The 22,408-nt window shown below is 46.3% G+C and overlaps 1 protein-coding gene across 1 annotated transcript in view; it reads left to right on the forward strand.

Annotated features, from left to right (window-relative positions):
• Positions 1 to 22,408, forward strand: part of LMCD1 (LIM and cysteine rich domains 1) — an 808,038-nt gene that overhangs the window by 780,229 nt on the left and 5,401 nt on the right. The window contains exon 5 of the mRNA XM_050778592.1: positions 7,642 to 7,977. Coding sequence (XP_050634549.1) covers positions 7,642 to 7,977 — 336 coding nt within the window. The remainder of the gene's footprint in view (positions 1 to 7,641; positions 7,978 to 22,408) is intronic.

Consider the following 22,408-nt stretch of genomic DNA (forward strand, 5'->3'; position numbering starts at 1 on the left):
AGGAAGGAGCAGATACCCTGGGTTAGCATTTTCGGGGAAGGCGATCATGAAGAGGAAGCAGCTTGAGTGTGGCTTTGAAAGCTAGCCAGGATTTGGGGGAAGGAAAGAGGGAGAAGACAAAGGAAACCAGCATCCACTGAACATTTGTATATGTATCTCATGAACATCTCACCACTCCCTATTTGCTGAGTATGTTACAGGCCCATTTTACAGAGGAGCAAACAGAGGCCCGTGAGGAGCCAATGCAGGGGTGGCACTTACTCATACCGCGCCCTCTGCTTCCACACCCATGGCAGGCATTGCTTATCAGTCAGAGTACTGTTTCCCATTGACTCCTTATCGGCCCTCAGGATCCTTCTTCACACAGCACTCTAGGTCACCACTATGGGCTGGGGTTGACTTGTCAGATGAAGCCCATTTACTGTTCTTGGCTGCCAGCGGAAGAATCAGAAAGAGAAGAATCAGAACAGAGTCTCCAGATTCCAGATCCCATGTGTGTTTCACTGCCTAATCCAGGGTATAGGAGTTCCTTCCCTTCCACTTTGCTTTGCATTTTTAGTTTCTTTCCTGATACAGTCAGATTCTTGGAACCTCTCCACTCAATATGTCCCAGCCAGGTTGCAGAACACCAAATAACTCAGAAACGTCCTCAGGGGGCCAGGTACAGTGGCTCACACCTGTAATACCAGCACTTTGGGAGGCCGAGGTGGGTGGATCACCCGAGGTCAGGAGTTTGAGACCAGCCTGACCAACGTGGTGAAACCCCGTCTCTACTAAAAATACAAAATTAGCCGGGTGTTGTAGCAGGCACCTGTAATCCCAGCTACTCGGGAAGCTGAGGCTGGATAATCGCTTGAACCCAGGAGGCGGAAGTTTCAGTGAGCCGAGATTGTGCCACTGCACTCCAGCCTGGGCAACAAGAGCAAAACTCCATCTCAGAAAAAAAGAAAAATAAAGAAAGGTCTTCAGGAAAAACATAAAACCTAAACCAACCTTCCCAACTGGTCTGAGAAAACGCCGCCTGCTAAAGGTTATGGGAACGTGATTTAGCTCCTATGACATAGTCAGGTGTCAGAGGTAGATAACGTGACATAGTTGGTTATCAGAGAGATACCTGGGAGATTCTGTTTCAGAGTCAGAGCAGTGCCAGGTGGTTGACTCTGGCCCAAACCTCTGTCCCTGTCATTCCCTTCCCAAGTCCATGCCAGTCAATCGTAGTTGCTTAGAGGACTGTGTTAAGAGGGATTCTGAGGTCTTGATTAGCAGCGTTTATGAATAGGGAGCAGTGGTGGAAGTCTCAGACCAGCCAGGCAAGGCCAGGCATCTTAAATACACACCAGTGGCAGCTGGATGTGGTAGCATTGACAATGCAAAGACAGAGAGGCTGGAGCCTTTTTTTTTTTTTTTTTTTTTTTCCCCGAGACTGAGTCTTCCTCTGTCACAGTGGCAGGATCTGATCTCACTACAACCTCTGCCTCCTGGGTTCAAGCGATTCTTGTGCCTCAGCTTCCCAAGTAGCTGGGACTATATGCCCAGCTAATTTTTTTTTTAAGTAAAGATGGGGTTTTACCATGTTGGCCAAGCTGGCCTCAAACTCCTGACCTCAAGCAATCTGCCCCCTTCGGCCTCCCAAAGTGCTTGGATTACAGGCATGAGCCACCATGCCCAGCCCCAGCTGGAGCTTTGAGCTGCAAAAGGATCACTGGGTCCTTGGGAAGGGAAACTCCCTTTCTCCAAGGCTCCAGCCAGGAAGCACATTACCCCTGCAGCCAGACACCCAAAGCCAGTGCAGAGCCGTGAAAGGACACCGTGAACGCAGGGGTCAGCTAACATCTGGCTGATTCCACACGCAGATGCTGCCCCAGGATCCCTAGCACACCAATGATTGTAAAGTTCACAAGAAAAGGGTGCAGGTCCTGGAATCCCAGAGAAACAGACACATCCAGGGAATGGGGGATCCTGTTACCACTTGATGCTTACACAGCCCGCTCACTCTGAAGTGATGACTAAAGGAAATGCCTCCAGAGATTGGGGAACATTTTTCCTCTTGGAAAATCATCCATCTTCTGGAGAGGCAGCAGAGAAGGGCTTGAGACCCATGCTGCTGGGTTCAAAGCTGTCTCTATCACATACTAGCTGTGTGACCTTGGGGAGGTTACTTAACTTCTCTGTCCTCTGTTTTCCAAGAGGTAACATTAGTACCTTCCTGCTAGGACTGTTGTGAGAATTAAATAGGTTAACGTGTGTGAAGCACTTGGCAGAGTGCCTGGAGCATAGCAAGCCCTCCCTGAGTTGGCTGCTCCTATCATCCCTTCAACTGCTGAACCTGGGGAAGTCAGCAGTCTTCCCAGGAGGGGCAGTTACTCTCCCATGAGCCGAATCAGCCTGCACGGGGCTGCTTCAGCACTTGGTGTGAGAAAGATGCTAGTCAGGCCTGATCCCCACGCTAGCAGAGTGAGCCAATCTCTTGTTTCCACTTCTCCAAAATCCTTCTTTAGATTCTGGAAGCAGGGGCAGACCCTGGGCAAGAAATAGGAAGGGGACAGTGTGAGCAAATTTGCCACCCAAGGCTACACACTAACACATCTCTGCAGGGCCCTGTGCCTGCCCCAGCCTGTTGGCTGTCCGGCTGCCACTTCCCACTGTCTCTGATGGTCACATCCTCTTTCCCCACTCACTGCTCCCAGAGAAGCCCCAACCCTGGGATGCCCTGTGTCAGAGCCACCCAGGAGAAACTTTTAAACTGCAGATAGATGGATGGATGGATGGATGGATGGATGGATGGATGGATGGATGGATGGATGGATGGATGGATGGATGGATGGATGGATGGATGGATGGATGGATGGATGGATTTTGAGACATGTTACCCAGGCTAGACTGCGGTGGTGTGATCATAGCTCACTATAACCTTGAGCTCCTGGGCTCAAGCAATCCTCCCACCTCAGCCACTGAAGTAGTCAGGTCTACAGGCATGTGCCACCACACCTGGCTGATTTTTTAGTATTTTGTAGAGATGAGGTCTCTCTGTGTTTCCCAGGCTGGCCTCAAGCAATCCTCCTGTGTCGGCCTTGGAAATGCTGGGATTACAGGTGTGTGCCACCACTCCTGGCTTAAAGTGCTCATTTCTAGGCCTCTCCAGACCTCCTAAATCAGAACCTAAGGATAGACCCAGAAAACTTTCCACAAGTCTCCCAGTGGTTCTTGTGCACCCTAAGGTTTGAGATTCTTCAGACCTACCTGGCTGACATATTTGTATTAGAAACCATCTGTAATTTCATACTGATCAAGAAAGAAACTACCAGACAACCCAGTCTCCTAAGACGGGGTCAGGACAAAGCCCTTTCCAGATGTTTCTGCAGCTGTGTGATGCACAGGGGCTTCTGCTCGTCCATGTGGTTTGTGGACTATCTTGGCCTCTTTGACAGGAATCCACCGTCTCCTTCCCCTTTTCCGAGCTATAAATCTGGGTTAGTGATATTGCTCTTCTCTCTCTCGGTTGTGGTGACTATTGAGTGAGATTGCCAGGGATTTCTCACAATGGTCAGAACCCTAGGGATTACACAATCTACCCTGAACTTTGTAGATGAGGAAACTGAGGCCCAGGAGATATTTTCTTGGTCTGACACAGAGCAGCAGGAGGACTGGACCTAAAACCCTGACTTCCTGACACTCCACCACCCAGGTCGTCTCTTCTGTCTGAGAAAGCACCTTGAAAAGCATTCAGAAGTATGCAGACATACCTGGGATTAGCTGGGTATGCTATGAGCCTACGGTGCCAGAAGGTGTCTCAGACAGGTGTCCTCTGGGATCTAGGGCAGAGCCACCAATGGGGCATCTGCAGCCATCCCTCAATTTGAGTCCCACAGAAGCTCAGGTCACCTGTCTCTCCCTTTTCTATGCTGTTTCCCAGAATTTATTTACTATGAATCCCAGCAGGTACCAAGCCTTAGACTTGTACTGCCCCACCCCACAACAACCCTAGCTTCCTCACCACTGCTCCCTAAAATCAGACAGCAACAGGGTCTGTACGATATGCATTTCAGCATGAATTTCCGTGTTCACTCCCACAATTCCCAAATGAGTCCAGCCCCAACTGATAAGCTATGGGCCAGATGGGTTCTAAGAGGATGAACCTAGCAGTGGCCACCTAGGTGATGGGAATCAGGAGACCGGGTGCTAAGGTTCAGAGTCAGGGTCAGGCATGGAAATGGAAAGTGGTTGTCCAGGATGAACAATTTGCCTCTCACAGTTTCTCAGGCTGTGGCCCTGACCTATATCTTCCCCTAATCTCTCCGTCCCTGGGACTCACCCAAGTGTAAGAGTTCTGTTCAATGAAAACAAATATATAAATGAGGCCAAATTGGACAGTTACTTGTGAACACATTAATATTCAGACAGTTACCAGTCATATGATGTGGAAATGTTATTGACCTGAGACTTTGTCGATTCTACTATTAGAAGTTGCCTTTACATATTTTTTAATTAATAAACCATGAAATATCTTATGTCAATAATGATTTAATTATACTTTTCTAAGAAAAAGCAATTTTAAACAAGGTTGACTTTTTTTTTATTAGGAATGTTTCCCAGGAGGTAAATGAAGTAAAAATATTCAGTTTTGAGAGAAACAAAATTCATATTACAAAAACAGGAAATCTAAAATGAACATCTACTTAAATTACACCATTCTGATCAAGAATGTTAATCTCTGACTATAACTTGGAGCAGAGTAAGAGTTCATTTAGGCCTCTCTCAGGTGTTAGCAAAACTCATATTTCTTCCTTGAGAATTCTTAAGTTTTGCAAAAGCCTGAAGCAGCTGGGAATCATCCACCGGCCTTTCCTCAGATATCTGTCCAGTGCTTGAGAATCCCAGTTGTTTATCTCACTCATTTTTTTTGTTTGCCAGTATTTTATTGAAACAGTAGTTCAAGTAAGGTCCAGGAGCCAACTTCTTGCATCAGAGTTACCAGGATTCTTGTTTAAAATGCAGATTCCTGTACCCCACACCTAACCTACTGGAGGGAGATCTTGACTGGGGCTTGGTGCCTGGGAATCTGCATGTTAGTAATTTTTCACAGGGTTATTGTACACTGTGTCCATTGAGAGACACTACTTTGACATATGTAGCTGGTGAATCTGACTGTAATCAGAGATTTGAAAAGAGAAAAGCCACAGATAGAAAAGCAAAGAGGGCCAGGTGCGGTGGCTCATGCCTGTAATCCCAGCATTTTGGGAGGCTGAGGCAGGTGGATCACCTAAGGTCGGGAGTTGGAGTTGGAGACCAAGTTGGCCAACATGGCGAAACCCCATCTCTACTAAAAATACAAAAATTGGCCAGGTGTAGTGGCTCACGCCTGTAATGCCAGCCACTTAGGAGGCAGAGGCAGGATAATCGCTTGAAGCAAGGAGATAGAGTTGCAGTGAGCTGAGATCACGCCATTGCACTCCAGCCTGGGCGATAGAGCAAGACTCTGTCTCAAAAAAACAAAAGCAAATAAAAACAACAACAACAAAAAAAGAAAAAGAGAAGAGAAAGTCAGTAGCATGTAGATCGGGGTGTCCAATCCTTTGGCTTCTCTGGAAGAAGAATTGACTTGGGCCATACATAAAATACACTATCACTAAGGATAGCTGATGAGCTTAAAAAAAAAAAATCACAGAAAAATATCATAATGTTTTAAGAAAGTTTACGAATTTTTTACGAATTTCTGTTGGGCCACATTCAAAGCTGTCCTGGGCCATATGTGGCCCATGGGCCATGGTTGGACCAGCTTGGTAGGTCCTACGGTTCTGTTAAGTAATCCTACAGCCACCCTAGGATTTACAAGCCTCATTTTTACAGCTGAAGAACCTGTGCAGAGAGTCGGCATGACATGGCCACAGTCACACCGCTGGGATACCTACAACCAGGATTTCAGTTCAGGACAAGCTGATTCCAGAGCCTTTGCTCTTGCTACTGCAGTAGAAGGGACATGGCCTGCCCTCAGGGAGTGGACAGTCCCGCTAGAGGGTCAGCTGAAATACACTAGGAATGGTTAAGGACTAGGGAGAGATCAAAGCATACAGTGCTGCTTGTAAGAACAGGAAAGACAAGAGAGGGCTTTTCCTTCTGGGGGCAGGGGGAGTTGTAAGTCCATGAGTGAAGGTAGAAATCAAGCCCATCAATTGTGGGGCCAGTGAGAAGAGAGCGCCGAGTGGGACACAGGTTTCGTGAAGGCAGCCAGCTGGCATTACTTGTCATTATACTGTAAGAGTTTTATCAACTGGCTACTGTCTAGCAAATGATACTAGAGAATAGATTTAAAAACAGCAACTTTTCTTTGGGGATAGAGGCAAACTAGTAAATGTAATTATTACTATTAATTGAAAGTCAGAGAACAAAGCAAAATGAGCTTTATTCAAATTCTGATGGAAAACCTAGCCCATGAGTAAATGTAGACTCCTTCCTCTTTCCAGTGCCGTCCAAAATTGAAAACTACAGTGTTCCTTGGAGAATAAATGATAAAATAATGATTATTATTAGCAAGTAGAGAGCTAGCTACTTAACGAACAGAGCACACATTAGCAGATGCAAACAAATGTCTCTTTCTCACACTCAAGATTGTTGCCTGTCCCACACCATGACATGGGCTGGCGCGGTCACAGGAGAAACAGAACCCACTGACCAAGGACTCATTTTAAGTGGTACACACACACAGAAAATAGCATTTAAGTACATTAAGTACAACCCTGCTTGTTATTTGTTCCAAGCAGAAAGAAGACTGGGTGCCCTTATTTAATAAATATACATAGGAAATAGTCTGGAAGGATAGACACAAAGTTGTTGGTAAGCTGTTACCATGAGCCAATAAGGTGTAAGTTTTTAAAATCCTTTTTAAAACAAAGGACAGTCATACACCACTTAATGCTGGGGTTTCGTTCTGAGAAATGTGTCCTTAGGTGATGTTGTCTTTGGGTGAATGTCAAAGAATGCACTTACACAAACCTAGATGGTTGTAGCCTACTACGCATCTAGGCTACACAGTATAGCCAATTGCTCCTAGACCACAAATTGTACAGCATGTGACTGTACTGAATACTATAGGCAATTGTAACACAATGGTCAGTCAGTATTTGTGTATATAAACATATCCAAACCTAGAAAAGGTACAGTAAAAATAGAGTATGATAATCTTATGGGACCACTGTGGCATATATGGCCCATCGTGGACTGAAATGCTGTCATGTAGCACATGATCGTACAGTATGCATATGGCAAAGTGCATGAGTCTGATGTGTACAGCTTGACGAACTTTTACACAGATACACTTCCATGGCCCTATCACCAAAATTGAGACATAGAACACTCCCTACATACACAAGGTAGCTAAGGGATGCATGTTTTTCCTTTACTAAAGTTTTTTTCTCTCATGTATGTATTATTTGTCACAATGGACAGTATTGCTTTCGTAATTTTCTAAAATTACAAAAGTAATCTAACTGCATTAAGTTAAGAAAATAAAGACTGTGGGTCTTTCAGTTGCTAAGAATGCTGGAAGAGAATGCATTTTTAGTTTTAGGTAGATTCTATCATAGTTTCTTTAACTGATGAAGCCCCGTCCACATCACGTTGTCCCTTCCTCCTCCTCCTCCCTAGGGACTGCAGTACATGGAGCTCATCCCCAAGGAGAAGCAGCCAGTGACAGGCACGGAGGGCGCCTTTTACCGCCGCCGCCAGCTCATGCATCAGCTCCCCATCTATGACCAGGATCCCTCGCGCTGCCGTGGACTTTTGGAGAATGAGTTGAAACTGATGGAAGAATTTGTCAAGCAATATAAGAGCGAGGCCCTCGGCGTGGGAGAAGTGGCCCTCCCAGGGCAGGGTGGCTTGCCCAAGGAGGAGGGGAAGCAACAGGAAAAGCCAGAGGGGGCAGAGACCACTGCCGCTACTACCAACGGCAGCCTCAGTGACCCGTCCAAAGAAGTGGAATACGTAAGTTTCTCCCATGCTTCTAGCCAGGCTGAAACCATGCAGGCCCGGGGCTGGACCGTCAGGGCCCCATCACGGGACTTTGTTCCCTCATTCGTGCATTTATTCATGAATTTGTGCATTCAGCAGATATTGGTTACTCATTTACTCTGTGCCAGGCACGGGCCCATGGAAAATGATACAATACCACTGCCCTTGAAAGGCTCATAGTCCAGTGGAGGTCACAGACAAAACCGACAGTTTAGAGAAGGGACATCTAAGCCTGCGTGGTGGTAAGGGTAAGCTTCAAGAAGTTGGTGAGGTACAAGCCGGTCTATAAAGAATGTCTAGGGGCCATCCAAGCCTTCAGGTTTTGAAGGGAGGATGTGTACCCCCTTAAAGAGGTGATCATTTGCAAAAAGAGCCAGGAGTTCAAGAAAGCACAGTGCATTTAGAGGATTAAAAGAAGTCCCACGTGATTGGAAGTGTGGCATGCTTGGAGAGCTGGGGACACGAGGCTGGGAAGGGCAGCAGAGGCTGAATTTCTGGAGGGTTCATTCCTTCCATCCATTCATCAGTCAAATACTGATTAGCTTGTATTAGCTGCTATGCCCCAGGAAATCAAACAAGCAGAGGACACTGTCCCCAAACTGCAGAATGCCATGAAGCTAGGACTTTATTCCAAAGGTCATGGACAGGCTTTTGGTCAGAGGTACATGGTCCATGCTGTGCTTGAAAAAGTTTCTTCTAGCAGTGTCTTAGTCCATTTTCTGTTACTTATAGCAGAATACCTGAAACTGGGTAATTCATAAAGAAAACGAATGTATTTCATACATATGTGGAGGCTGAGAAGTCCAAGGCCGAGGGGCTGCATCTGGTGAGAGCCTTCTTCCTGGTGAGCACTCTCTGCAGAGTCCCGAAGTGGCTCAGGGTATCACATGGCAAGGGGGCTGGGTGTGCTAACTCAGGTCTCTCTTCCTCTTCTTAGAAGCCAGTCCCACTAATGTGATAACCCATTAATCTATTAAGCCATGAGTGGATTAATCCATTCCTGAGGGCCTGAGCCCTCACGACCCAATCATCTCTTAAAGGCCCCACCTCTCAATACTGCCATGCAGAGGATTATGTTTCAACATGAGTTTTTGGAGGGGATATTCAACCCATAGGAAGTGGCAGTGTGGAAGAAGTGCTGTTGAGGAGTGAGCCACTGGGAGCCATTTTGAGAAAACAGAAAGGAGGAGCCAGCGCTGGGGAGATGAAACCTCACGGCTTGGTTTGTCTTAAACTACCCCACAGAAGGTGAAAGGAATGCTTGAGGCTAGTGTGCACTGCATTTCTGGTCCCCAGCCCCTGTTTTACCTTTTGCTCCCCCTGCCCCATCAACCAAGTGTCCTCATTTGTTTCTATGGCAATTAACTTTTGGAGATAGAAGTCCCAGCACACGAGATCCCCAAGCACATTATCTACCTTGCTGAACAGACTGGCAGTCACCCATGAGCCAGGCGACCCAGGGAAATGCCAGCCCAAACGAAGCTGCTGCCACATCCAGAGAGGATTGTACTCTTTCTCCCTTGGAGTCACTCAAGCTAATCATCCAAAACTTGCATCTTCCATCTCCAAGCCCCATCTTATTAGCACCATCTGGGATTGCCATCCAAGGAAGTGTTTTATCTGAGGACTCTAAGACCAAAAAACAATTTATTTCCTCTACTACAGATTTGGCACTTATGCATAAAAGGCCCAGTTCTCAGGAAGAATACATGTCCTAGGGATGTAAAAAAGAAAAAAATACTAGATCTAGTTACCATGGTCTATAAACTGGTCTTCCCCGCCCCACCCTGATCCTGGCTTCTGTCCACCCTCAAATAGCTGTTTGTTCATAAACCCTAAATACTAGATAATTCCAAGTTGGAAGGAGACCTCTAAGTCGTTGTAGTATTTCCAAATCGCCATTCCCAAGAGACATGTGGATCTGACATCGTATTTTATTCTTGACTGAGCCTCGCATATTTGTTCAGCATTGAACAAAGGCAAAGGCAGCGCGAGAACCCGGGTCCTACAGTCAGTTTTAGGAAATAACTGTGACACTTGAGAAGCATTTAAATAGCAATACTAGACAGTAAATGGAAAAGGCCAAAGTCAGAAAATAAGTAGGGATTCCAAAGGAAGCCTTTATTGGTTGGACTGGGCTGGGCTAGCTGTGGGAGACAGACTTCTATGTCCCTGCCCCAACCACAATTTTAATTTAATTATTATGTAATTAGTGAATGAATGTCTGTCATCCTCTGTAGATGCTGAGGTCTTGTTCATCTCTTTATTTGCAGTGGCTGTCATTGATATACATAGCAGTTGCTCAATAAATATGTGACCCATGAATGAAAGTTTGAACTTAAGCCTAAAAAATGGGATCTATTTGGATGAGCAATTTGCCTAGGGGGACGGCACGATTCCAATTCCACATTTATTAAGCCCCTGCTCTGTGCCAAACACTATGCTCACACTGTCAGGGTCTATCTTTAATTCTCACAGTTGCCTGGTAGGGTGAATGTTACCAAACCCATTTTACAGGTGAGATTCAAAGATAATAGGTAACTTTTCTAAGATCCCATGGTTTCTATGGGGCAGAACCTGGATCCAATACCCTTTCTGTGATAAGATGCTAAGTTGTAAAACCCTGCTTGTTATTTGTTCCAGACAGGAAGAAGACTGTGTGCCCTTATTTAACTCCCTTTTCACCTCCTTGAAGCAGGGGAGTGAATCCTGATAAAGGTAGCTAGATAGGCTGACAGGCCACAGACAATGTGTTCCCAGCAACCCTGCCATTAGGAGTGGGTATGGGCTGCACTCCCTGACCCGTCTGCCTTGCCTCACCAGCATTCACATCAAGTGGACGTGTGTGCTGGCCGCCCTGTACGCTTGCGCCCTCTCCTTTCTCATAAAAGGGCAGCATAGAACAATTACCAGAGCCAAGCATCAGGCAGGAAGCCTGACTTCTGCTCCCCTGGTGAAGGGCAATGATTTTTGCAAGAAGTGGTCCAGGGATTCAACTTGAAAATAAAGGTGTGGGGAAGAAATTGTAGGACTCAGCCTGACACCCCAAAACTCCCATAAAACTTCATTTTATGGGAGAAAAATGAAGGGCAAAAAGAGAGACGTGAACATACGGGAACTGTAACACCTGCCTGTTTATCATCTTAATCGTGTTCATTGTGATTGTCGTTAGTGTCGGCAAGTCCGTGGGCATTGCCTGAACCAAGGACAGGACTAAGCAAGTATCTGATTTAAAGCTTACAACTGCCCCAATATGTGAAGTGGCTGTGCCTCCCCAGGCTGCTGGGCCTCAGAACTGGGATTCAAACTAACATCTGCCTAAAATCCAGTCTATGTTCTTTCCCATTTCCCAAAGCTTATTCCTAGGAGAGCTACCAGATATTTTGGACCATAAAAGGATCATGTGGCTGGCTCAGGAAACATTAGAGTGAACATGAAACTACAGCAGGAGTGAAAGAAACTACATGGGTTTCTTTACAGAACTTCTCAGAGCCTTTAGTAGGCCAGTGCTGTGGTCCTTAAACTAAAGAAAGGCTTGTTAAACTCCAGAAGCCTGGGTCCCACTTCCAGAGCTTCTTAGTAGTAGGTGTTGGGTGGAGCCTTTGCATGTGCATTGCTAACAAGTCCTTGGGTGATGCTGGTCTGGGGCTACACTTTGAGGACTGCTGCTAACAGTGTTAAAAAGTGCCGTAGCACTTTGGGAGGCTGAGACGGGCGGATCACGAGGTCAGGAGATCGAGACCATCCTGACTAACACGGTGAAACCCCGTCTCTACCAGAAAAAAATACAAAAAATTAGCTGGGCGAGGTGGCGGGCACTTGTAGTCCCAGCTACTTGGGAGGCTGAAGCAAGAGAATGGTGTAAACTTGGGAGGCGGAGCTTGCAGTGAGCTGAGATCTGGCCACTGCACTCCAGCCTGGGCAACAGAGCGAGACTCCATCTCAGGGAAAAAAAAAAAAAAAAAAAAAGTACCTTAGATGTGAGCTCAGCAGAAATGATATCACCAATTTGGCCTATAGTGAGAGTCTAGATGGTAACATGGGCATTTTCCAGATATATTTGGCCTCCTGGCTGTATGTATGTATATATGTATGTATTTTGAGATGGAGTCTCACTCCGTCGCCCAGGCTGGAGTGCAGTGGCACGGTCTTGGCTCACTGCAAGCTCCGCCTCCCAGGTTCACGCCATTCTCCTGCCTCAACCTCCCGAGTAGCTGGAACTACAGGCACCTGCCACCATGCCCAGCTAATTTTTTGTATTTCTAGTAGAGACAGGGTTTCACCATGTTAGCCAGGATGGTCTCGATCTCCTGACCTTGTGATCCACCTGCCTTGGCCTCCCAAAGTTATGTATGTATTTATTTATGTGGGATGGGGGGTGGGTTACTCCAAGCGAGCCCACCTTTGAGAATGCTGCATAACCCTTCCTGTTGCTGGAGAGTTCTGGAAGCACAGGTGCAGAATCTACCACACTATGCTCTGTACCCTATCTTGACGGCCCCCATCCCTGATGACACTAACTCTCTGCAATCTGAGGCCAGGGCCCCACTTTCCACTACACCCACCCCCTGACACACACCAGCTGTGAGCTTCCTCGGCTCCCTCCCACCTTGTCCACCTGCTGGGGGACGTCCTTCCTCTGAGTCCTTGGGAGAGGGCCTATCGGAGCGACGGCAGGGTCAGCCTGCCAAGTCCTCCCACCAAGCCCCCCAACCCAACCGTCCCCATTGGAAAATAATGTCCACACCAGAGGAGCGTTATTGCCAAAATGCCTGTGGGGAATTCCTACTAAGGGGCCATGTTCTGAGTCAGCCCAGATAACAGTGGTGGCCAGGTTGCAGGATGCACTGCCGTCTGAGCCCAGCCCACCTGCATGACCAGACTGTCAGTTACATGATCTGAACACAGTGAGCAGATTCTGACCCCAACCCCAGCTTCCCAACCCCAGGTCAGCAGACAGGCCCTACTGATAGGACAGGGCCACCTAAAATTAGCCTTGGCACCTCTGTCCACTTCAGAAATGAACGAAAAGCTGTGGCTGTCCATGCCTACCTCAGGGCAGTCCTCTGAAGGTGTTATTATTACACTGAGGTTAGGAGAGGCAGGATATCATGGGAAGTTCCTCCAGCCACCAAGTTGTCAGAGTAATCCTTCTTCATGGGGCAATACCAAGCCTGAAAAATCCTGGTCCCAAATGCTACTGCACCCGCTGTCACCTCTGAAGAAGTGAGCCCTTTTCAATCAGTGAGGCCAATGCAATTCAAAAATATTTAGTCTCCCTCTCTTTTCCTCACTTGTCCCATTGTGCAGGGATGAAGGGTAGGAAAGAAGACAAGATGAGAATCAAGGGAAGAAAGGGGAAACTGTGAGCCTGCAGCAGGCACTGTGCAAGGTCTCAGTCTCTTTATTTTTTATTTTTCTGGATACACGGCTCTCACTCTCTCACCCAGGCTGGAGTGCAGTGGCAGGATCATAGCTCACAGCAGCCTCAAACTCCCAGGTTCAAACCATCCTCCTGCCTCAACCTCCTAAGTAGTAAACCTCTTTAACTATTTGTAACAACCAGCGAGAGAGGTTGGGGTTGTTATACCCATTTCACAGATGAGGAACCTGGGGCACAGTGAGGTTACCCCACTTGCTGATGAAAGTGGGGCTTCGGTTCAATCCCCAGTCCTTCTGCTTCAGTGGCAGAATGTAGTCTGAAGCCGTCTTGGGGTGGGGCCTCGGCAGGGTGGGTCCAACCATGCCACGGGTTATATACGTGAGTGTTTAGGTTCTCCAGGGTGGGCAGCAGTGTTTGGGGTAACTCGCAGCTCAGCCCACTAAGCATTTGGGAGCCTCTTATCTGCATACTGAGGACAATGAAAGGACTCCCCTATCCACCCCCAGTTCCACGCACTGTGGGTTCTTGTGGGCCTTTTGAGTATCAGAGATCTCCATGGCCAGGGAGCTGCTGACTCCAGCAACCTGGACCCGTCATACTCACCAGGCTGGTGGGAGTCCCTCGTGCACTCTCCAAGCCCTGCACTCCCCACCTGGATGGAATTGATGGGCCCCTGAGCTGGGTGGGCAATGATCTTAATGTTCTGACTTTTAGCAGCTACACCAAGCCATTGCCCTGCATTTAGAGAGCTCGCTGAATATTTTCTCAGAAATTAAATACACAGATTTGGTTTTTTTGCCCAGGAATTTCCGCCTTTCTCCACACCCCGAACTTGTAACTGAAGAAAGGGAAAAGAAAGCCAGAACATAGCCTTTAATGTGATCTCTACTCTAGCATTTACCATTCCTGTCGGGCGCCTCCCCGTCTTGCCCCTTCCCCAACCACTCCTTTCTCAGGCCAAGTGACTGCCCCAAAAGAGCAAACTTAGGAGGATGACAGTCCATTGAGAGAAGTGAAGATGTTCCCCACAGTCATAAAAACGTGTGAATATGGTTCTAAATCATCCTCCAGGATGCTGGGAGCACAGTCTGACCCCTCTGCCCCATTTCCCCACAAGAATGCTGAGAGGAGGATGGGAGTCCTCCGTCCCCTCCCTCCCCGCCAAAGTTCTGCCTCTCAGATGGAAACTTACAGCAGCTGGCGGCTCAGCCCAACTCCAGCCCCAATAGAGGGACATATTTGTGGGCAAGGGACTTCCAAGTCTTTGTCTAAGCAGATGTTTGGCTTGTGGGCTCAGCAGGCGGGCTGGCTGGCTTTCCTGCCAGCTCCACTTGGGAATTTGAAACTGCCACTCCTCCCCACTTAGTGAGCCCCATCTGAGCTGGAGGACAGGAGGGTAAGAGGCCCAGAGACAAACCTGGGGTCATTCACCCAGAGGAATCCCTGCTCCCCACAGTCCCACCACCCATGGCTCAGGCATCATGGGCAGGGGCCTGGGGGCAACTGCAAAATCACTATGGTTACCAGCTTCTCAACATCTGCCTGCCTCTTGCTTTGCAGTGGAGATACTTTAGTGACTTTCAGGGAGATCTTTTTTTTTTCCAAAGAAACTTCCCTTTCTCCCACTTTTTATACTATAAATACTTTCCCATGTTGCCACATGGCCTTCATGAGCTTTTTTTTTTTTTTTTTTTTTTTTTGAGTGGGCTGCATATTATTCCATTGACTAAAACAGGAATTGGTAAACTTTTTCTGTACAGGGCATGTAGTGAATATTGAAGATTTTTCAGGCCACATGGTCTCTGTCACAACTAATTACCAGAGCTCTTGAAGCACTAAAGCTGCCATAGGCAATATCTAAACAGATGATCGTGGCTGTGTTCCAATCAGACTGTATTTACAAAAACAGGTGGTAGGCTGGATTTGGCCCACAGATGGATGAGGTTTCCTGACCCCTGAACTGGAAGAATCATAAAGAATGGTTTTAACTTTTTATTAATCTCTTTGGTTTTACTCAATTTTGTTTTGCTAATATGGGTTAAGTGATGACGATGATGTTGATGCTGTCATCTCCCATTCATTGACTACCTAGGTTGTGCCAGGCACTGTGCCAGAGATTTTGCATGTTGTTTTACTTAATCCTAAGAACTATCCTACAAAGTATATCGTCCTCCTTTTTACAGACAAGGGAATTAAGAGACACTCTTAACAAAGTTAAACAGTGTTTTCAAACTTCAGGTCACAATCCATCAGTAGGTAATACATCAATTTAGTGGATAACAACCAGAATATTTTTAACTGAAAAGGGGAGAGTGTTTCAGGATTAGTAAATATTTTTCTAGAAAGCTTTTTTTTTTTCAGGAGTGTGTGTGTGTGTTGGATCAGGACATGAAATGTATTTCCCACTGTGGATCACAGACAAAAACAAAAATTTCAAAAAACAAAGCTGAGGAAATTGTCTAGTCACCTAGATGGTGAGTAGTTAATGCAAAACTAGGATCCAGACCTGCCTCACTCCAAACCTGACACAGACTCTAATTAACAGATGCTCCCATCTCTGGAGCATCCACACAGTTCTAAGCCCCGGGCAAGGCCATTGCAATGGGAGTGAACACATCTGAGACTCTGTCCCTGCTCAGCTGTGGACCAAGCAGCATCTTTTTGCAAGGAGCCAGTCCTTGGGCCCATGCTTGTCAGAGCTGGATTTGAGAACAACCCACACTGATGTTCTCTTATACCTGTAGCATTTATGAAGACTTTCCATCTCCCTCACTTCATCACATAACCAGGGAGGGAAATTCAGTTAGAAATGTTTAATATTTTGCCTTGCTTGGCAGAGAGACCCATAATGGATAACCTGCCCCAAGAAGAAACGTAAGGTGAAGGGATCAGTTAACAGTAGTGACCACCAACATCAGGGTAAGACATTTCCTATGAGCCAGGGCCTGCTTCTGTGTGCTGCAGATGAGAAAACTGAGGTTCAGAGGGTTGGATGATTTGTCCAAGAGCTTCACCAGTGATGAAACCATGGCATGAACCATGTTCCAAAGCACATGACCCAAACCGTTGCCCACCCACCCTGCACATTCTGCACCATAGGGAGCCTTGGGAAGACTATACAGTGTGGGGAAACAGAACTTAAGAGAGCTAAGGATGCCAGAAATGATGTTAGACTACAAAAGAAAGAAACACACCCATAAAAACCTCTGGGATACATGAGGCTGCAAAGCAAAGATGGTAAATAGTCACCATAAGAGGAAATGGGGAGATGCTGTTTATAAATAAATTATTGAGTATTTGTGTTGGAAAGAACTCAGTGCCTGAATTCAAGGCCCTTGTGTTAAATATTTACTGTATTGTAGTAGTGAGATTTCCACGAGGCATTCTGGGTTTAGACTGGGTAGGCCTTTGGATAAGGGCCTTTCAGAGGAAAACAACACAATTCAGACAGAATTTCTGGCAAACCCGAGACAGAGATTATTGCTGATTTAGAGCCTTCTCCATATCTGCTGATCCCTCTCTGAAGGCCAACACAGTTCATTCCTCAGAGACAGTTCTTCAGCTGAGTAACCCTTGGCCACTGTCCCGAGTCTGCTGTTGCCTAAAACACTTTGTGTCTTGGTTACTCCCATTTCAGAAACCTTAATAATTCTGCATGTACACATTTGATGTTTCCATCACCTAGGGCTGCATATCAAAGCATCCCAAGGCATATGGCTGAAACCAACATCTATTTTGCTCACAAATCACCATTTTGGCAGGGTTCAGTGGGGACAGCTTGTCTCTGTCCATTCGCTGTCATTTGGAGGAGCTTGCAGGCAAGAGGCTGGAATCACCTGAAACTCGTTCACTCATATGTTTGGGCTAGAGGCTGGGAAGACACACACAGCTGGGACCCTCCCTTGACCTCTGCAAGGTCTCTCCACGTGGTTGCTCTCAGATGGAAGCTTCGGGATACCAAGACTTCTTTCCTGTCAGCTGAAGGCTCCCAAGGTGTGTGTACTGAGAGAGAGAGCCCAGGGAAAAATATTGCCTTTATTACTACCCTGGGAGCTGCATAGCATCACTTCATCCATGTTCTGTTCTATAGAATCGAGTCACTAAGGTGGGACTGTATTCATGGAAAAGAAATTAAATTCCATGTTGGTTGGAAGGGTATCCAAGAAATTTGCCAACATAGCTTAAACACACCATGGCTGAGGGAACCCCGCAACCCTGCAGGGTCTTAACTTTTGAGCAGCTGAATCTAAAATGTTCCTCAGCTTTCTTGAGGCAGGTGTTTACAAATTACAAAGACCCCAATATTCAAAATCTTTCATTTCAATTAAGAATCTTGTGCCATTAGAATAAGGAACAAGGCAACACTTTATTGGCACGGGGAGAAACTTCCCATTTGTTCTACTTCTGAAAGGTTTGTTTCACACATCCTCTATCCAGGTGGGAAATAGTCTCCAAACAAGGTCACATGACAGATGTTGGAAGCGTTCTCATGAGCAAACTCCAATCTTAGATAGTTGGGAACATGAACAAGAAACAACTGATATGCTAATTATAAAGTATTCTTCTCCATGCCTTTTACCATAGTCCCAAAGAACTTTCATTTGACCATACTAGCTCCTTAATAGGGGAAGTAGCCTGAGAATGGCCTCCTTGGCCTTTCTTAAAAATAGTGTTAAATTTAAACATCCCAGGAATTCAAATGAGCCTTTGTTGTAACTGAACTGAATTGGTGATATCAGTTTTGCTGAGCTTATGTATAAAGTTATTTTTAAACAGTCTATAACAGCGGTTCTCAAAGAGTGGCCCCAACCACACCAGCATCCCCTAGGAATTTGCAAATTCTTGTGCCCCACCCCAGATCTACTGTATCAGACACTGCGGGAAGGTGGTGGCAAGGGGGGGGGAGCAGAGATATGTTTTAACCAGCCGTCTAGGGGATGCTGAGGCAGGCTCAACCCTGAGAACCACATCAGGGTGCCTGCCAGTGGTCCCCAGACCAATCCAGGTGCATTTCTATCCCTCTCCCTTCCCCTACTTTCATGTCAATTCACATTTGGTAATGTGGAGTGGGGAGCCCCATTGACATATCATGGTGTTACCCGATGGGGTGTAGTTTGGTGAACTGACGCGAAGTCCCTTTTGTGCGGGAGGGAAAGAGCTGGAAATTTCATTCTGTAGAACTGAGAAGCCAGACAGACAACTCACTTTGTATTCAGACAGCCCTGGCCAAAGAGTTTACAGTTCCCAGCTCTGTAGGAGGGAGGGTGAAAATAAGTAGACAGTAGACTGTCTCCAGGGGCAGGATCAGATATGGGAAGGAGCAGGTCCTCTAAGCAGAGGATGAGTGGAGCTGAGTCTGGAGCAGTGGCAAATGATGAAAAACTCACATGACTCGATTCTCTGGCCTTACACAGATAGAGAGAACTGACAGGGGATAAAACAGAGCTCATCAGTGGCAGGAATGACCTCCTGCTAGTCTACATGCCCTTGGTATCATGGAAGGAAATCCAGGCTTCCAAACCTGCCTTCAACATGTCTTTGTCATTTTAGGAAAGTGATTTAATCCCTCCGGGCTTTACATTTCTAGCCTGCAAGGTGGATAGAGGTAAGGAATAGACGAGATTTTAGCAAATCATTATTGAGCCCTTAGAAAGTCCAAAAACTCCGTTATGTCATTTAACCCACACCACAATCCTATGATGTTGCTATCATTACAATCGCCATTTAACAGGTGAAAAAACAGAGGCACAGATAAGTTAGTTCATTTGCCCAAGGTCACACAGCTATGAACCCAGGCAGCCTGACTTGGTATCTCCCCTCTCAGCCACCTGTTGCAATTTAGAAATTGCAAACCTCGCTACAAAAGATTGTGGGAGAGACTAAGTTTGTGCAGAGAAAGGGCCAGGATGATGAGACCCAAGTAGGCTGGGCATTCTGACTCTCAGCTGCTAGCTTGTTTCTGGTGGCTGAGGGACCACCAGGTGATAGATCCAAGATATCCTCAGATCTCTCATCCTTTGAGATGACTGGGTTAAGGACACAGAAAATGGCTCAGAGGCAAGAAGAGCACATTTCATCCTGACACATGTTGAGAGGGCTCCTTACCCAGACATCTTGTTTTCATAGAGTGATAGTGACACTGTTTGCTTAAAAGGGCTGGCTACTGGTAGAAACCGGGCCAAGAGCCAGGGATGCTAGGGAAAACAGTGAGGGATGAAACACTCCCCCAAGAGGGGCTTCACAAAGTGCTTTCCAACAGATGAGAAGGTTGCCAACAAGCCCTGTGAACAAGAATTTTCCTTCCTTCCTTCATACTGCTGCCAGAATATCTCCCTACAGTGCAAATTAAAGCCTTGAACTCCTCATCTCAAGAACCAGTAATGGGTTAGGTGCAGTGGCTCACGCCTGTAATCCCAGCACTTTAGGAGGCCAAGGTGGGAGAATCCCTTGAGCTCAGGAGTTCAAGACCACTCTGGGTAACGTAGTGGGACCCCGTCTCTACAAAAAAATGTAAATATTTTTAAAATGTCTTAAAAAGAACCAGTCGTGGCTCCTCATTGCCTCCAGAGTGAAGTCCCAACCCATAACCTGGGTTCAAAGTCACCCATGATCACCCTAAACTGCCTTTTGGACCTGATATCCCCCTTCTTCCTTCAGTGTATCATCAGGGTGCCTGCCAGTGCTCCCCAGACCAATCCAGGTGCATTTCTATCCCTCTCCCTTCCCCTACTGTCATGTCAATTCCCATTTGGTAATGTGGAGTGGGGAGCCCCATTGATATATCATGGTGTTTACCCGATGGGGTGTAGTTTGGTGAACTGACACAAAGTCCCTTTTGCGTGGGAGGGAAAAAGTGGAAATTTCATTCTGTAGAACTGAGAAACCAGACAGACAACTCACTTTGTATTCAGACAGCCCTGGCCAAAGAGTTTACAGTTCCCAGCTCTGCAGGGGGGAGGGTGAAAATAAGCAGACGATGATTGGTCACTGGTTTTTTGTCTAGACCCCCTGATGGGCTCCAGGCCAGCTGAATCTCAATCATGTGAAGAGGAACAGGATTTTCATTTGGGCGAAAAACTCACACCCTTCATTCTTGGGGGCATAACTGAAACCACAAATCTAGCATGTTCTAAGGAACATTATCAGGCACAGTCAGGATCCAGTTCAAGATATATCCAGTTAACCAAACACATTCCTTATATAGGCAGTCATTCAAGACCTCCTATGCTCAGAAACTGCTATCAGTACATGGACATTCTTTGTTATTCAGTGTTTCTTTTTTCTAATTTTCACCATTTTAATGTTTATTTCCTCTCCAATATATAAAAGTAGATTAAGTATGCTATCAAAGTATATAAGTTAAGAATAGTAAGTGTGCAGACTCTTATACGCTTCCCTGTCTTCACATGGCAAAACAATTAATATTTCTATTTTGGCTGAAACATAGTTGATACTAAGTTTAAATTAGCATCTAAAGCCAGGGTCAGCAAACACTTTCTGTGGACGGCCAGGTGGTAAATATTTTAGGAGATGTGAGCCAAGAGCCAAAATTGCAATATCATGTGGGCACTTTATGTAACAAGAGAGAAAACAACTTTCCTTGGGTTTTTTTAATGAAATTCAAAAGATAATAATAATAATTGAGCACAGGGGTTTTTTTCAATATAGGTCTACTAATGACAAAAGTAGAATTCTTTCTTGAGAGAAAACATTTCACTGAATTGGAGGGCAAACGTAAAATCCAGTCTTCATTCTCATGGGGCTTGCAAGAACAGACAGTGGCCGGATTTGGCCACGGGCCATAGCTTACTGACGCCGGATCTCAAGGCCACATGATGGAGTAGAAAGAACTTTGGCTTTGGAGCCAGGTTTGGCCTCTGTTCACATCCTAGCTTTGCCTCCCATCAGCTGTGCATTACTGAGCAAATCACTGAATCTCCCTGAACTTTAGTTTTGCCATTTCTAGGAGAGAAGATAATGATTTTCTGAATAGAAAATAACTCTAGAAGGAGAAATAACTCTCTTGGGTTTATGTAAGGGGTAATAGTAACAAGAGCAAAGTCCTGAGCACAGTGCTGGATGCAGACACGCCGTGGGGACATGACAGACATTGTTGTCTCCATCATCATTATTGGGGCTTACAGCAGCAGGGGATAACTCTAAAATGGCTCAAAAGATTGCGTGGATTGAGAATGTCAAGCTCCCATTCTTTAGAGGATTAGAATGAGCAAGTTATAAATGTGCAATGGATGGATACCTGAATGAACCAGTGAATGACTGAACATTTGGCAACTTTCGCTGCTCCTGGGAACTGGCATAAGACAGAAATCTAGAGCTCTCACAGAGAACTTCTCCCAGGCACACTCACCCTCTCCACAAAGCCCTAATCCTAACTGAAGCTGAGGAACAACATGAGTTGAGGTCCACCTTGTCATGATTTCTGAGCAGGCCAGTGAAAATGTTACTGGCAGTAAAAGACAGATGAAGGAGCCCCACATGGAAAGAGAATGGCAAGCAGCCAGGCACTGGCTGCCTTAACTGCTGAGAGGCCCTGTAGGGAAGCTGCTTCTCACCTTTAGCCGTTGGGCATGCTGCTCCTTTGCCATGCCAGAATGCATGCTCCTGGGAGCCCTCCTAGCCCTTCAGACAATTCCCTGAGTTTAGTCTCCCCACCCGACCCAGCTCAGTTCCCATAGAAAGTCACAGAGCCAAAGGCGGCAGTTTGAATCCCAGCTTGTTTCTTGTCTGTGCCCCCCTTCACAAGCTCTTTTGTCTCCTTGGGCCTCGCTGGTCTTATCTATAAAATGAGTGCATTTCCTATATACCTGCATCTCCTACCCAGAGGACTGCTGTGAGGTAGATAGGAATGTGGTTGATCCCTAGCCCCTTATCCCTCAGAGAGGCCTCTCCTGCTAAGGTGGTCCCTGCCATCCACCCCACAGTCACTCTCCATTCCCTTACTCTGTGATTGTTTTCCTAGTATTTATCACACTCCATGATTATCTCATCTGTTTGTTTATA

Source organism: Macaca thibetana, chromosome 2 (assembly GCF_024542745.1).
Source record: "Macaca thibetana thibetana isolate TM-01 chromosome 2, ASM2454274v1, whole genome shotgun sequence".
NCBI lineage: Eukaryota > Metazoa > Chordata > Mammalia > Primates > Cercopithecidae > Macaca > Macaca thibetana.